General features: G+C 38.7%; 1 protein-coding gene across 1 annotated transcript; it reads right to left on the reverse strand.

Annotated features, from left to right (window-relative positions):
- Nucleotides 1-5,574: 5,574 nt before the first annotated feature.
- On the reverse strand, nucleotides 5,575-14,287 carry LOC111195382 (tubulin alpha-1C chain). The gene is made up of 4 exons (XM_022682436.2): nucleotides 14,146-14,287; nucleotides 9,804-10,026; nucleotides 8,129-8,277; nucleotides 5,575-8,038 (listed from the first exon to the last, which is right to left on the reverse strand). The coding sequence occupies exons 1-4, from the start codon at nucleotides 14,146-14,148 to the stop codon at nucleotides 7,064-7,066; spliced, it is 1,350 nt and encodes a 449-aa protein (XP_022538157.2). The 5' UTR covers nucleotides 14,149-14,287; the 3' UTR covers nucleotides 5,575-7,063.
- Nucleotides 14,288-15,455: the final 1,168 nt, after the last annotated feature.

Raw genomic sequence — 15,455 nt, forward strand, 5'->3', positions numbered from 1 at the left:
ATCCTAAACAGTCTCCTACATTAAGATGTTGTATCTAAATACATGTCCCCACCCTTCTGTCTCTTTCTCAGGCTGTATTTAATGCTTCCTCCGAGATGACTGCGACATCACCTCTCGTCTATTCTGAAGATATTTCTTTTCTTATGAAACTGACTAATGAAAGTAAGACCACATGTGCTTTGCACCAGATTCTGCAACATTTAAAGCTGGGAACCATCCTAAAAGACTACTCTTTTCTCCTCAATTCCTCCCTCTGTACAGTATTGATGTTCTGGTAGAGCCAACACAGGGTGAGGCATGACTCTGCAATTCTACTCCAGCACCAGATTGGAGGGCGCCATATCAAATATCCATTCTTAGCCTAATTTTGTCACAAGGGATGACATTACCAGCCCCAGAAAGACCACCGAAGACAGCCCACCACAGAACCTGAGATTAAAGTGCTGTAATATGAGATACCCATCTTGCAACATGAAAAACAAGATTAGCATCAGATGCTGAATTAAGGGGCACACCTTCTATACTCAAAGCAGATACAGTGTTCTATATAAGAGTCTTGTAATAATAACTATTTCTGTTTGCACAATATTTTGTCTAAGAAATGTGTGCAATAAATAATATTATTGCCATTTTAACACACTGCATTTTATGCGACTGTTAGAACAATTTATAATTATAATTTAATAGCATAAAAATCTGAGATGTATCAATGTTACATTAAAGCAACCATCAAGTAACACCACACTGTCAGGCAAGACAATCAATGCCATGCATCTGACTGTAATTTAATTAAATTTAATTAATTTCCTTTACTTTACTTTTGTTTTGCTGCTACTCCCTAGAACAAGGTTTTAAACTGCCTACTAAATGACATGGAGATTGATGCTTCTGTATCACTGCATCAGTAAAGTGATGATAATGTTTTTTTTCACCCTGAAGCAACATTGTAATAAAGGAAACAAGAAAACCTTATGCCTCCTGTAGGTCAGAACCAGTTCCACAGGCTGGAAATGAACCCACTGACCTGCATGTCCAGCAAATACACCAGCATTCCCTACACAACAATCAAACGCCTGCTTTAATGCTGACACAATGCTGACCATGCAGATTACTGCTCTCTCTCCGTCTCTCTGTTTCCTGTATTTTATTCCCTTGTGTTTTTATATACACTCTTTATTAGGAACAGTGTAATACCAATACTGGGCAGAGGGTGCAGTTCCTACAGATCAGCAATGTGACATTGCTTGTTGGTTGCTAATGTGCTGGAAAGAGACTGCGTAGGTGTTGCTACAGTGTTGGAGCTGGTTGCTAAGGTGTTGCTGGGTGGTTGCAAAGGCGTTGAAAGGTATTTGCTGTGATAACTGGTTGGTTGCTAGGTTATTGCTGGGTGATTGCAAAGGGAAGGTATTGCTACAGTGAAGGAGTTGGTTGCTAAGGTGTTGCTGGGAGGTTGCTAAGGTGTTGCAACAGAGTAGATGTCCATTGTTAAAATGTTAATAAGTGGCCACTGTGGTATAGCCGTTGGCTGTGAAGGTGTAGCTGAGTATTGCACTTGTGGGGGTTGCTTAGATGTTGCTACAGTGTAGGAGGTGGTTGCTAAGGTGTTGCTGTCTGGTTGTGGAGGTGTTAAAAGGTATTTGCTGTGATAACTGGTTGGTTGCTATGTTATTGCTGGGTGATTGCAAAGGCATATAGACAGTATAGAAGTTAACTGCTAAGTGGTTACTATGGTATAGTTGTTGCCTGATATGGTGTTGGTGGGTGGTTGCTAAGGTGTTGCTGGGATGTTGCTAATGTGTTAGTGGGTATTTGCTGTGATAATTGGCTGGTTGCTAAGTTATTGCTGGGTGATTGCATAGATGTTGCGACAGTATAGAAGTTCACTGCTAAGTGGTTACTATGGTATAGTTGTTGCCTGATATGGTGTTGGTGGGTGGTTGCTAAGGTGTTGCTACAATATAGAAGTTCATTGTTAAGATGTTAATAAGTGGTCACTGTAGTATAGTTGCTGGCTGTGAAGGTGTTAGTAGGATGTTGCGAAGTGTAAGAGTTATTTGCTAAGACGTTACTAACTGGTAACTGTGGTATATTTGTTGGCTGTAACGGGATTTACACAATGTAAACAATGCAAAGAGCTTCCAGATTTAAATGATGCAAACATGCTGGTTAGGGGTTGAAAGATATTTGCTGTGATAACTGATTGGTTGCTAACTTATTGCTGGGTGATTGCATAGATGTTGCGACAGTATAGACATTCTCTGCTAAGTGGTTGCTATGGTATAGTTGTTAACTGGTAAAATGTTGTTGGGTGGTTGCAAAGGTGTTTATAGGTATTTGCTGAGATAATTGGTTGGTTTTTAAGTTATTGTTGGGTAATTGCAAGTGTGTTGGTACAGTACAGAAGTTAATTGCTAAGATATTACTTAGTGGTTGCTCTGGTATAGTTGTTGGCTGGTAAGGTGTTGCTGGGATGTTGCTTAGATGTTAGTAGGTATTCGCTGTGATAATTGGTTGGTTGCTAGGTTATTGCTGGGTGATTGCATAGATGTGTAAGTATAAAAGTTCACTGTTAAGTGGTTGCTATGGTATAGTTGTTGGCTGGTAAGGTGTTAATGGGAGGTTGCTAAGGTGTTGCAACAGTATATAAGTTCATTGTTAAGATGTGACTAAGTGGTTGCTGTGGTATAGTTGTTGGCTGTGAAGGTGTTGCTGGGTGTTGCACCTATGGGGGTTGCTTATGTGTTGCTACAGTGTACAAGTTGGTTGCTAAGGTGTTGTTGGGTGGTTGCAGAGATGTTGGAAGGTATTTGCTGTGATAACTGGTTGGTTGCTAAGTTATTGCTGGGTGATTGCATAGATGTTATCACAGTATAGAAGTTCACTGCTAATGGTTGCTATGGTATAGTTGTTGGCTGGTAAGGTGTTGTTGGGTGGTTGCAAAGGTGCAGATAGGTATTTACTGTGATAACTGGTTAGTTGTTAAGTTATTGTTGGGGGATTGCAAATGTGTTGGTACAGTACAGAAGTTCATTGCTAAGATATTACTAAGTGGATGCTATGGTATAGTTGTTGGCTGGTATGGTGTTGGTGGGTGGTTGCAAAGGTGTTGGTAACTATAACTGGTTGGTTGTTAAAATCACTGCAAATGTGTATCTACAATACAGAAGTACATTGCTAAGATATTACTAAGTGGTTGCTCTGGTATAGTTGTTGGCTGCTAAGGTGTTTCTGGGAGGTTGCTAAGGTATAGCAACACTGTAGCAACTTCCCAACAATACCTTCCCAGCCAACTGGTTGCTAAGGTGCAATTATACATTAGCTGTTGGCTGCTAAGGTGTAGCTAGGTGGTTGCTAAAGTATTGCTAAAGAGTTGCATTCTGGGTGATTTCCAGAGATGTAGCTCTAATTTATTCAGATCAGATTTTCTGTGATTCTGAGGGGTTAATGGAACAATACCAGTACCAGTAAAGCTAGTAAACAATCAAGATTCCAGTATCTTCTCCGAGTTTCATTTCCAGTGGACACGCTGCACTGGCTCAGTGGCTAACCGTCTTCTGTTGCTATAGTAGTAATTAATTTCCTGTGCTGGGCCGTGTGCTGTAATCTAATCAACGTGCTGTACTGAGAATGAGTTTCTCCTCCACCATCAGTCATTCTATTCCCCTGCTTCCTGTGCCACTGGTCCTCACCAGCACCACCAGTTCCTCCATACTGTTCTCCAGTACAGCTCCATTTGGCTGTATATTGTGTTGCATTTCTTTCAGTATTTTAAGCTAAAATTAAAGCTACACTTTACCTCAGATTTCTGTCACACCAGCTCAGGATTTTCTAACTACGATGCTGCCAACTTCACCATTTCACCATTACGAACAAGACCCAGCAAAGAGGAAGAACTCTAAACATAAAGAAAGAAAATACAGTTAAAAACCTGTTTAAAAATCAATGCTGGTGTTAAAATTACTTCATGGACATGATAACTAGTTTCACAGCAAAAAAATGACATCTTACCAAGTGTAATCCTCTTAACGATTAAATAATTTCTATGTCATTTTACTTATAATTTATAAATATTTAACTTAGTTTTTAAAAATGCTTCGGAATGCTAAATAGCCATGCCTCACTTGTGCCCCACATGTGCAAATTCTGCTGCTTTAGCATCAAGGCTCCAACTTGTTTAGCTTGGCTGTTAGCACTGCAGCTTAACTGGTGTAATCCTGCCAAGCCCAGCTGTTAGCACTGCAGCTATACATGTACAACCCTGTCATGCCTGGCTGTTAGCATTGTGACTAAACTGGTCATACCTTGCGTCCAAACTGGCAGCCTCCAGAGTAACAGGTGATCATTCATTTCCTATAAGAGGGAAAGATTTACAGCAGCGACAGAGTTGAGATTTTCTCAACTTTATGCAAATGAACTATGACATCATTCTCCAACGATTAGACATTAAAATTCTTCAGACAAGTCAAATACACTGGGGTGTGAGCTCCCCTCCTTCTTCTTTGTGAACTTTTGATTCGTACTGTGCTTTGTTATATCGCCCACAGCGTGTTTCTGAAGGTGACAGAGCTTGGCTGTTGTGTCAGTTAGCAATAATCTCTTTACAGTTTTAGTATGTTAAATAGTCAGATATGTGACTTTGAATTTAAGAAATAATAAATATTGTGATTATCTATCCACTACTAGAATAGCACACTTAATTTTTGCTTTTTTACCCACTTTAGTTTTTATATAACATTTTAGCTCTATCATTTTACTTAAAACCAAAAGAAAAAGGTTAGAAATAAGTTGAATAATCCTGTAAAAATTTGCTACCGTTTGTAAAAGGCGATATTATTAAATGTACATCAAATTTAAGAGGATTTTAGGTGTTTTGCAGTATGCAAATCCCCCCATTTTAAGGAAGTGAAATATGATGGTGGTCTCACTTCCACCTCATTTAGTAAAATCATAAAGTTCAGCCGCATCTTCAGGATGACTTTTGTTGCGTTGTTCATAAATATCGAGACGTCTGCGGTGCTCACAGCACTAATAGTAATCTGCAAAATGCACTCAGCAGTTACAGCACGGCCTCGTCAATAATTCAGCAGGGCTCTTATTCCTTCCTGCAGGACGCAGTCGATAGCGCAGTAACGGTGGTGTAGACGACACTGAATAGATCATATATCCTGTACTAGATCATGTTCATACAAAACACACTGTTTACCTCAAAACTAGAGCTGTCAATTGATTCGAAAACATTAACTGCACAATTTTAAATTTAGTATTAAAATACAAGTATGCAATGATGAAATACATAAAATGATTCAATTTAAATTATATATGTAATATAACCTGAATGTATTGCAAGTGTTGCAATTATGTTATGTACACTTTAAAGTCACAAAAAGATTAAAAATAAGACATTTACACTTATTTAGGTATTTCAATGTTTTTCTTCTGTGTATACATTATATTTTCTCCTGAATGTTTGTTTATAGACTTAATTGTCTTATGTGTCACATATATAAAACTGCAGGTATATATCACATTCATTGATATTTACTGTTTTAGACAAATAAACAAATAACAACAATGCAACTTTTTTATCTCAAATTTATTCAAAATGATAAAACGAAACAGAAACACTAAAATGATGAATGGACTTGCAGCCTTCAATTCACACTTCTTTAAAGGGGACATGAAACACTTCAAGTATTTAGTATAATTCACAAGATGTATTTTCATTCTCTAACAAATTTTATAAGTTTAACAGTTGTCAGTGAAACTGAATTAAAATAATGAGCAATCTCAATGTTATTTTCTTAAGTAAGTGCAGCGCCATCTTGTCCCTGCGCTGAAAGTGACGTCACGAGGTTGGTTCCCGAACGCCTCACTAACATTAACTATGAGCCTACAGTAACTTAGTTCCTCAATAGATAATAAAATCCAAACCAAGAATCAATGCAAAGCGGGGGGCACTTTTGTATTGCCCCTGGGTGTAGTAATACTGGGTATAGTATACTTTTATAGGGTGAAGAATGAGAAAAGGTTCACTTTCACTTTCATACCTCACCTCGGACAGCTGTTCTTCGGCGGTGGCTCGCGGCGCTGAAGCGTGAGAATCCTCCGGTTAGCTGCAATGCTAGGGGTTAGGTGCGAGCACTTTCTAGACCAGGACTATGTGGAGGAGAGGGTTTTGAGTCGGGAGCATTAGTGCCGGACAAATAAGCTGCAGTCTGAGGCTTTTTTCCTTCGTATTTATTCTTTCTCTGAACAACTGGGATGTACAGACCGTCCAACTGGAGGTACTGTAACAGCAGCAGCTGTGAGCCGCACGGAACGAGCCAAACAAAGCGCCCACCCAGCAGAGCACCGAGAGGTAACTTACCGAAAGTCTAGATAAGCTGACAATTAAAAGATAATATAGCTAGCTACTTATCTAGCTATCTTACCATAGCTAGCCAACGCTAGCTAACTAACTAACACTAACTAGATGAAGCTAAGTACCCAGTAAGCCTTCTAACTTCCAAACTGAACGGTTTATCAACCAAACAGTGCCTTGGTGTTTCAATATCAATATGTTTCATTCAGTCTTAATGGACTTTACATGTTAAATGTAAGTTATATAAACAAGCTAGTTAACGGGATGGCAGTACCTGCTGTTGACGGGCTGCAGGGTTTCTGCACGGCTCCACGTAGAGAGAGAATAGACACCTCCAAAAAACGTCTCGCTCTCAGAAAAGCATCTAAAAAGTTCTGCTCAGCTTTATACAGGAAAGATCTCTGAGCAAATGCTCCACGTTAGCCTAGTTCAGCTTCGTCTTCATCCATAATCTCCACAAACAATAAGCTCTTTTACGCTAGTTATGTACCTGGGCTCTTCACCAACCAACCTCGTGACGTCACCAGTGCTGCATGGGCAACATGGCGGCACCCTAGCGCAAACGTAACAAACATAAATATATTATAATTTAGTCTCTAAACATTTTATATAAAAAAATCCCCCCCAAATAAATCCCATTATATTTAATCCCTTAGAAAACTTGTACAAACTGAAATGTTTCATGTCCTCTTTAATTCACATTTAATATTCTTCTCCTTCATCTTCTCCCTCCAGGCTGTCGGCACCAACCTCCTCATAATCCTTCTCCAGAGCCGCCATATCCTCTCTGGCCTCAGAGAACTCTCCCTCCTCCATACCCTCTCCTACGTACCAGTGCACGAAGGCACGCTTGGCGTACATCAGGTCGAACTTGTGGTCGAGCCTGGCCCAGGCCTCTGCGATAGCTGTGGTGTTGCTTAGCATGCACACGGCTCTTTGGACTTTGGCCAGGTCACCGCCGGGCACCACAGTGGGGGGCTGGTAGTTGATACCAACCTTGAAACCAGTTGGGCACCAGTCCACGAATTGGATGGAACGCTTGGTCTTGATGGTGGCAATGGCGGCGTTGACGTCTTTGGGTACGACGTCACCACGGTACAGCAGGCAGCAGGCCATGTACTTGCCGTGACGTGGATCACATTTCACCATCTGATTTGCAGGCTCAAAGCAAGCATTGGTGATCTCTGCAACAGTAAGCTGCTCGTGGTAAGCTTTTTCAGCAGAGATAACCGGGGCGTAGGTGGCCAGTGGGAAGTGGATACGAGGGTAGGGCACCAAGTTGGTCTGGAACTCGGTCAGATCAACATTGAGGGCACCATCGAATCGGAGGGAGGCGGTGATGGAAGACACAATCTGGCTGATCAGCCTGTTGAGGTTGGTGTAGGTAGGACGCTCGATATCGAGGTTCCTACGGCAGATGTCGTAGATGGCCTCGTTGTCCACCATGAAAGCGCAGTCGGAGTGCTCGAGGGTAGTGTGGGTGGTCAGGATAGCGTTGTAGGGCTCCACCACAGCGGTGGACACCTGTGGAGCTGGGTAGATGGAGAACTCCAGCTTGGACTTCTTGCCATAGTCGACAGAGAGGCGCTCCATCAGCAAGGAGGTGAACCCAGAACCAGTACCACCTCCAAAGCTGTGGAACACCAGGAAGCCCTGGAGACCAGTGCACTGGTCAGACTGAAATGGGGAGAAAGTAAAGAAAATTAGGTAATAATAAAACAAAGAAGGAATAAGTGGAGATCTATACTCTAATTAATTAATACTCACCAGTTTGCGGATCCTGTCGAGAACCAGGTCGATGATTTCCTTGCCGATGGTGTAATGCCCACGAGCGTAGTTGTTGGCAGCATCTTCCTTTCCAGTGATGAGCTGCTCAGGGTGGAACAGCTGGCGGTAAGTGCCGGTACGGACCTCGTCTAGGTGAAAAAAATGGAGATATAAGCTAAATTACACTGAACAAAAATATAAACATGCTCAATGGGTTACATGTCCGGTGAGTATGGTGGCCACTGTCAGGATTTAGACCCAGGCAGAGAGACGTGGAGGCGGACGTATGTGCAGGTAAGGTGAGTTTATTAAACAAAGAGAGAAGTAAACACGTAACAACAAAATAACTAAACAAACGAGGGAGGCTAGAGAACATAAAACTAAACAAACGCTGGAAAAATAAACTAGGAATAAACAAGAGAGAGAGACTAATGATAAATAAACCAATAAACAAGTAAACAAGAAACAAAGGAAAACAAGAAACAGAGGCGAGCTAAAACTAACAAACAAACAAGAGATACTAAAGATAAACAAACGGGGAGACTATAAAACTAGGCAGGATAAACTAAAACAGGGCAAGGGAATAAACTAGGGAAAACACAGGGAACTAGAAAATAAAATAAACAGGAAGATAAATATATACTACAAACAAATAGGGAGGCTGACAAAACAAACGAGGAAAACAATAAGGAACTAAACTAGATAGATAATAACTAACAAACAAAGCAGGAGTAGATAAACAAAGAAATAAACTAGGAACTGAATAATTACAAAACTAAACAAGGCAGAGATGTATAAATATAGGGAACTAGAAACAAACAGAGATAAACACTAAACAAGGACCTAGGGCAATGACTAAAGAAACACTGAGAGGCTAAGAAACACAGAGAGAGACAGAAACGCAGAGAGACAGACAACGGGGGACAGTGCAAAGACCGACAGAGGACAAGTAACAGAGGAAGTCTTTTTAACTAACAGGAAACACACTGGGAGTGGAAACACCTGGGGAAGGGGTGGAGCTACAAATGAGACATGAGGTAATGGAAAATCACAGGCAGAACACAGGGGCACGGGTCACGTGGGACAACACAGGCACGAGGACAGACAGGAAACAGGGCCAGGCGTGACAGCCACGCAAGAACTGAGATGTTTTCAGCTTCCAGGAACTGGGTAGAGATACAGATACAGATGCTGCAGTATGAGGTAATGGTCATGGATGAATAGCACAACAATGGGCCTCAGAATTACATGACAGTATCGCAGTGCATTTAAAATTCCATCCAAAAAATGCAGCTGTGTTTATTATCCAAAACATATCTCAGTAAATGAGAAGTGCTCACTAACACAGATTTAGACCCAATTGTGAAAAAAATTTGAGAAAAAAGGCCTTTTATATACATAGTCTTAGATCTTTAAGTTAAGCTCATTACAAATGGGAGGAAAACCAAACGTGTTGCATTTATTTTTTTGTACAGTGTAACTGAGGTTATAAATAATGGATAATTTCTAATACACAAAAATGGTCTGGTGGTTTGTTTGCAAGTCACTCCACGATATTCCTTGTGGCCACAGTATAAAATATTATGGTCAAAGGCTTCATCAACCAACACAAAATGTCTACCCCTAGGTGGTTTTAGATGTTAATAGATGTTGCACTATATACATTACTGCTTACCAATCACAGTGGGCTCTAGGTCCACAAACACTGCTCTGGGGACGTGCTTGCCAGCTCCTGTTTCGCTGAAAAAGGTGTTGAAGGAGTCGTCCCCTCCGCCGATGGTCTTGTCACTGGGCATCTGACCATCCGGCTGAATGCCATGCTCAAGACAGTACAGCTCCCAGCAGGCATTTCCAATCTGGACACCAGCCTGGCCCACGTGGATGGAGATACACTCACGCTGTTGGGAAAGACAAGGGTTAAAATGTGGTTTGGGTTATATCAGTGAGGAAAACATAGAGGATCAGAACTCGGAATTGTGGTCAGCCCCACCAAAGTTAAAACAGCTGTGGTTGGGGTATGGTTAGGTTAGGACAGGATCTTGCCCCTATGTAGATGCTAAAGTCTGGTCAGGTCTTGGGTTTTGAATAACCAGATGGAATGTTTATCTACCACAGCAGCAATTGCATTCTTAACATAAATGATTCATACAGAGAAATGCAGGCAGTTTTTTGATCAACAAACAAATGCTAAAGCTAAGCTAGCCCAGCTAAAATAAGTATCTTGGCTCTATACATATTGTATCTTTCACCTGGAAAACAGAGAGTTTGTGTGCCTTAAAAAAATCTCATTGTTGGGTGACAACTAACCTCTTTTCACTTATTTAAACATTTTGGTTGTAAAAATATACTCTGTTTAAAGCCTTCTCAAAAGAGTTAAGGCTTTTACTGCAGTAAAACATTAAAGGTTTAGCAACATTGCCATATGTCTCTTATTAATGTCTCTGCTTAATTCCCCAAATATTTCTATTAGTAACAAGCTGATAGACATTACAGGTAGATCATTCTCCTCAACACTTTCAGTTATAAATGTTCCTGGTAACTCCACCACAGGCCATTTTTATTAAAGCAGGAGCTCTACCTCTAGCTAAAAAAGGTAATTTACCAAGTGTAAATACTTCTCTACAACAGAGTGAGAGTTGTATGTCCACATCACCTGACAGTTCATTTATAATCTTGCAGAGCTAAGAGACAAAACACACTGTGTGTTACTGCAGCCAGATGGAGGCCAGAACTCGGAGCACATGACCGACAAGAGTCTCAACGGCTACTCTGTATAAAACACACACACTCCTCAAAGCAATTCCATTCCACAAGCCAAAAACTCAGAATGCCTGGTGTCAGGGTCTGCGGTGCAATTTTGCATGATGCCAGATCACCTTTGATCTTGGCACTTTGCCCAAGCCCAATGTTACATTAAGAAGGTCCTGATAGAAGAACTGTTCTTTAAATTTGTACACTTCCTACAGATTATTATCTATATTTGTCAGTTAATAATACACAATATTATACAGCTCTGAAAAAAGAGACCACTTAAAAATGATTTTAAATTTATTATTTCTTTTTTATTTTACCAAATTGAAAACCTCTGGAATTAATCAAGAGGAAGATGGATGATCACAAGCCATCAAACCAAGCTGAACTTCCTGAATTGTTGCACCAGGAGTGGCATAACGTTATCCAAAAGCAGTGTGTAAGACTGGTGGAGGAGAACATGCCAAGATGCATGAAAACTGTAATTAAAAACCAGGATTAGTCCACCAAATATTGATTTCTGAAATCTTAAAACATTATAAATATACACTTGTTTTATTTGCATTATTTAAGGTCTGAAAGCTCTGATATTTTGTCAGATATTTTTTTATATTCTGCAAATAAATGCTCTAAATGACAATATTTTATTTGGGATTTGGGAGAAATGTTGTCTGTAGTTTATACATTGTTCTCTAGAGCTGTATGTTGCAATAATGGTATTATAGCGAGTGAGAGAAAGAGAGAGAAAAATAAAGAGAGAGGAATACAGAGGTGGAGGGAGAGTGAGAGAAGAGTAAAGAGAGAGGGAGGGAGAGAGAAAGAAAAAGGGAGAGAGTGATAGAAAAGTAAAGAGAGGAAGAGAAATAAAAAGGGGGGAGAGAGTAAGAGAGAAAAGTACAACCTAGTTGCCCTTCCTTTCCTAACGCACACTCCGGTGCACTTTCCTAATAGGACAATGCACATCCACATACTGCTGCCATCTCAAGAGCATTCCTTAAAGACACATATGCTATGCCATGGCCATTGGTTGCATTATCAACATTCCACCCCTTACCATAATAATATTGAAAATTCCCACACTTCCACTTATATGTAAAAAGTAGCCATTTTGATGGTTAACACAATCTGCCACTCAGTACAAAACAGATGAGTGACATCATTCAGCTGTTGAGCCCAATTAATGACGGCCCACTGCTTTTTGCATAAGTGTGCACTTTCACCCTCCACAACAATGTGGACCGATGTGTCACATGATCATTCTCCCTTGAACAGCTACTGAAAGCCATTATAGTGTTAATCACTTTGGAATGGCCACACACTCAGAATATAAGCCTACACTCATTCAAACACTCCCTTAATGAAGAGTATGTGTATAGGGTCACCTAAGCTAGGTCAGTAATCTATAACATTAAGGTCTTTTACAGTATATGTACTTGCATACATTCTGGACTGTGCAACAGGTGGAGGCACCTCTGAACCTTTGTATAAATCACATAAAAAAGTCTTGATTTTACATCACTGTTTTGTCACTGTTAAGGAGGTTTAACTCATGTGACATCCAGCATTTCACGTCTCTTACACAGTCCTTGATTACATTTATAGTTATATATATATATATATATATATATATATAAAACATTGTGTAGTGAAAGTGTCCCAGCGTTTCTGATATAATAATATCTAAAGCATATTGGTAAATTACACATACTCCACCATATACATAATGCTTTGTACAAAACTATAGTCTGCTGGATTGTTGTTAGTTATTGCTAAATATTTATAAGGTATAATCCAAATTTTGGTTAGACATAAAACACTAAAAAATCTCAATACTGTCAAATAAGCTTTAACCAACCTTGTAATTCAATCCGTTACCTAAAAGAACAAAGCCTAGCAAATGAAAACATCTCACAAGTTCATAGCTACTACTTTCTTCAGAATGAGAATTTTTTCTTACTTTTAACTGTATGTTAATATATATATATATTTTTTTTTTCGGAATCTGATCTATATAATTATTTTTTCAGACTCTGTTACATAAATATTTTACATAAAGAATCCTCACACTACTGAGAGAAATGATTAATAGTCTTGTGATATCATTTTGTGCCAGAACCTTCTGGACAGAACTGTGTGCAAAAAAAAAAAAAAAAAAACAGGATTAACATGCTTTGCCTAAGTCCCTTTACAGATCTGTAAATGTACATGTTTTGTTTGGTGGTCAGGGGGTTGATGCAAATAACTTGCTGAGAATACTATCACTGATGAAAAAGATATCGTAAAATACAACTTTAGACTTGTGTTACTTTTTATTTTGTAATGTTTTGTTTATGATTTGCATGCTTAGGCCTATATTTCTCTTCCTTTGGGCCTTAATCACTCAGAGATCATCTCTGTAACTTGGTTTTCGTGTAAAAGCAAGAAGAAATTTTGTTGCCAACTTTTTTTAGCATTCGATCTCAAAATTAATCTGACTTAGGAATATTAGGAATACAAAAATGTAACAATTTTTTATATTCATGTGAAAAAATATATTTTATATTTTAAATGTACTAATGTACAATATATGGACATAACCTTTTTCATTTTTGCTAACCGCAATAGTGTCGATTAAATAAAATATATATATATATTAATTAATATTTTTACATTCCAATCACAATGTACTGAATAATTGAAATTTCCCTGCACTTTAAAATAGTGGAATTGCTTATATCAGTAATAAAAAGCCTATGTTCTGCAATTGCTTGAAATATATTTTAGAATGATATAAATAAAATATTTATTTTTTCTATGGGTACAATGCATCACATAATATCACTGGTTATTTTTGCTTCTGTAATAGAAATAAATGCAGTGGAGACATATTTAAATCCCTGTTTTAGGTTCAGAGTAGACAGATGTAGGGGAAGACTGTTTTCTGTGAGACTCATAATTACACAAAACTTGTCAATTTTGCAATTCCTAGCATAAAAAGGGGAAATGACCAGTAAACAACAGCCTGTGGTAGAGTCAAGCTTCAGTTAACTAGAAAAAACAGTTTTAAAATATATTAAACCATTTAAGCTTCTAGTTTGTTCAGCTTCTTCTCAGAGTTTTCAATTCCACCTTAAATAGTGCAGTAGTTCCATTATGGCGCTGCAATATTTAAGGTGGAATTTTAAAATACTGATAAGAAGCTGTACAAACTTTAGCATAAACTGTGTTTCACCAGTATATAGTAAAATTATAATGACATAAATGGAGTAAACTTCATTTAAACTTACCATACTGATGTGGAAGGAGTGAACTACAACTTCTTTTACTGCGTAAAAACTTCGTTAAAACTTCGTAAAACAGCTCTCACGCTAAGACCGTTAGGAATCCGTTGTGAGGTGATGGTTTGAACTTCCTCAGAAACGCTGGTATTTATACTGGTGTCAGACAAGCCCCGCCCACCCGCGCGGGGACCGGTCACAAGACGAGAAGTTCATTTATCTGATAGAAGAACTGTTATTTAAATTAGTACATTTACTACAAATTATTATCTACAGTTAATATATTACTCAAGACTATATACGTGAGAGAGAGAAAGAAAGAGAAAAGTAAATAAAGAGAAAGAGAGAGAGAGAGAGAGAGAGAGAGAGGGAGAAAATGAGAGAGAAAAGTAGAGAGAAAGAGAGAGAGAAAAGTATAACGAAAGAGAAAAGTAAAGAGAGAAAAATAGAGAGATAGGTGGAGGAGAGAGGGAGAAAAGTAGAGAGAAAAAAGAGAGAGACAAGTAGAAAGAAAGAGAAAAAATTAGAGTTAGAGAGAAACATAAAGAGAGATTGAGAGGTATAGAAAAGTGTGGAGAGAGTGAGAGACAATTGTAGAGAGAAAGAGAGACATGAGTACAGAGCAAGAAAAAGAGAGAGTGAGATAGAAACGTAGAGAGATAGAGAGAGATAGGGAGAAATAGAGAGAGGATGGAGAGTGAGAGAGAAACATAGAGAGAAAGAGAGAGACAAGTAGAAAGAAAGAGAAAAAGTTAGAAAGTAAAATGAAAATAAAAAGTGATAGAGAAAAATAAAGAGGTGGGGAGAAAGTGAGAGGAAATAGTAGAGAGAAACAGAGAGAGAAAATTAGAGGGAAAGAGAAAAAGGGACAGAGTGAGAGAAAGTAAGGAGAGAAAGAAAAGTGTAAATGAGAAAAGTTGAGCGAAATAGAAAGAGAGACAAGAAGAGAGAGAAAACAGAGGAGGACATTTAGGACAAAAGGAGCCTATAGTGCACTACCTCCCTCATCAAAACACATTTTTCTAAAAGCCATAATGACTATAATGTTATATTAAAAAGTTAATGTTGGTAAATTTGGGATGCACTATACTCCATGTGAACCCATTGGGATTACTTGGATTTCTGCATAAATTGGTAATTAAATGTGTTCTGATCACAACAATAGACAAACACAGTATGCTTAAACTAATACCACACAAAAAATATATGTTTGTATGGTTTTATTGAACACATGTTAACATTCCTGAAAATCAGAACACATCGTACCTATTATACCTATTCATGTTTTTTTTTTACTTTTATATTGTTATTTAAATATG

Source organism: Astyanax mexicanus, chromosome 24, assembly GCF_023375975.1.
Source record: "Astyanax mexicanus isolate ESR-SI-001 chromosome 24, AstMex3_surface, whole genome shotgun sequence".
Classification (NCBI taxonomy): Eukaryota; Metazoa; Chordata; class Actinopteri; order Characiformes; family Acestrorhamphidae; genus Astyanax; species Astyanax mexicanus.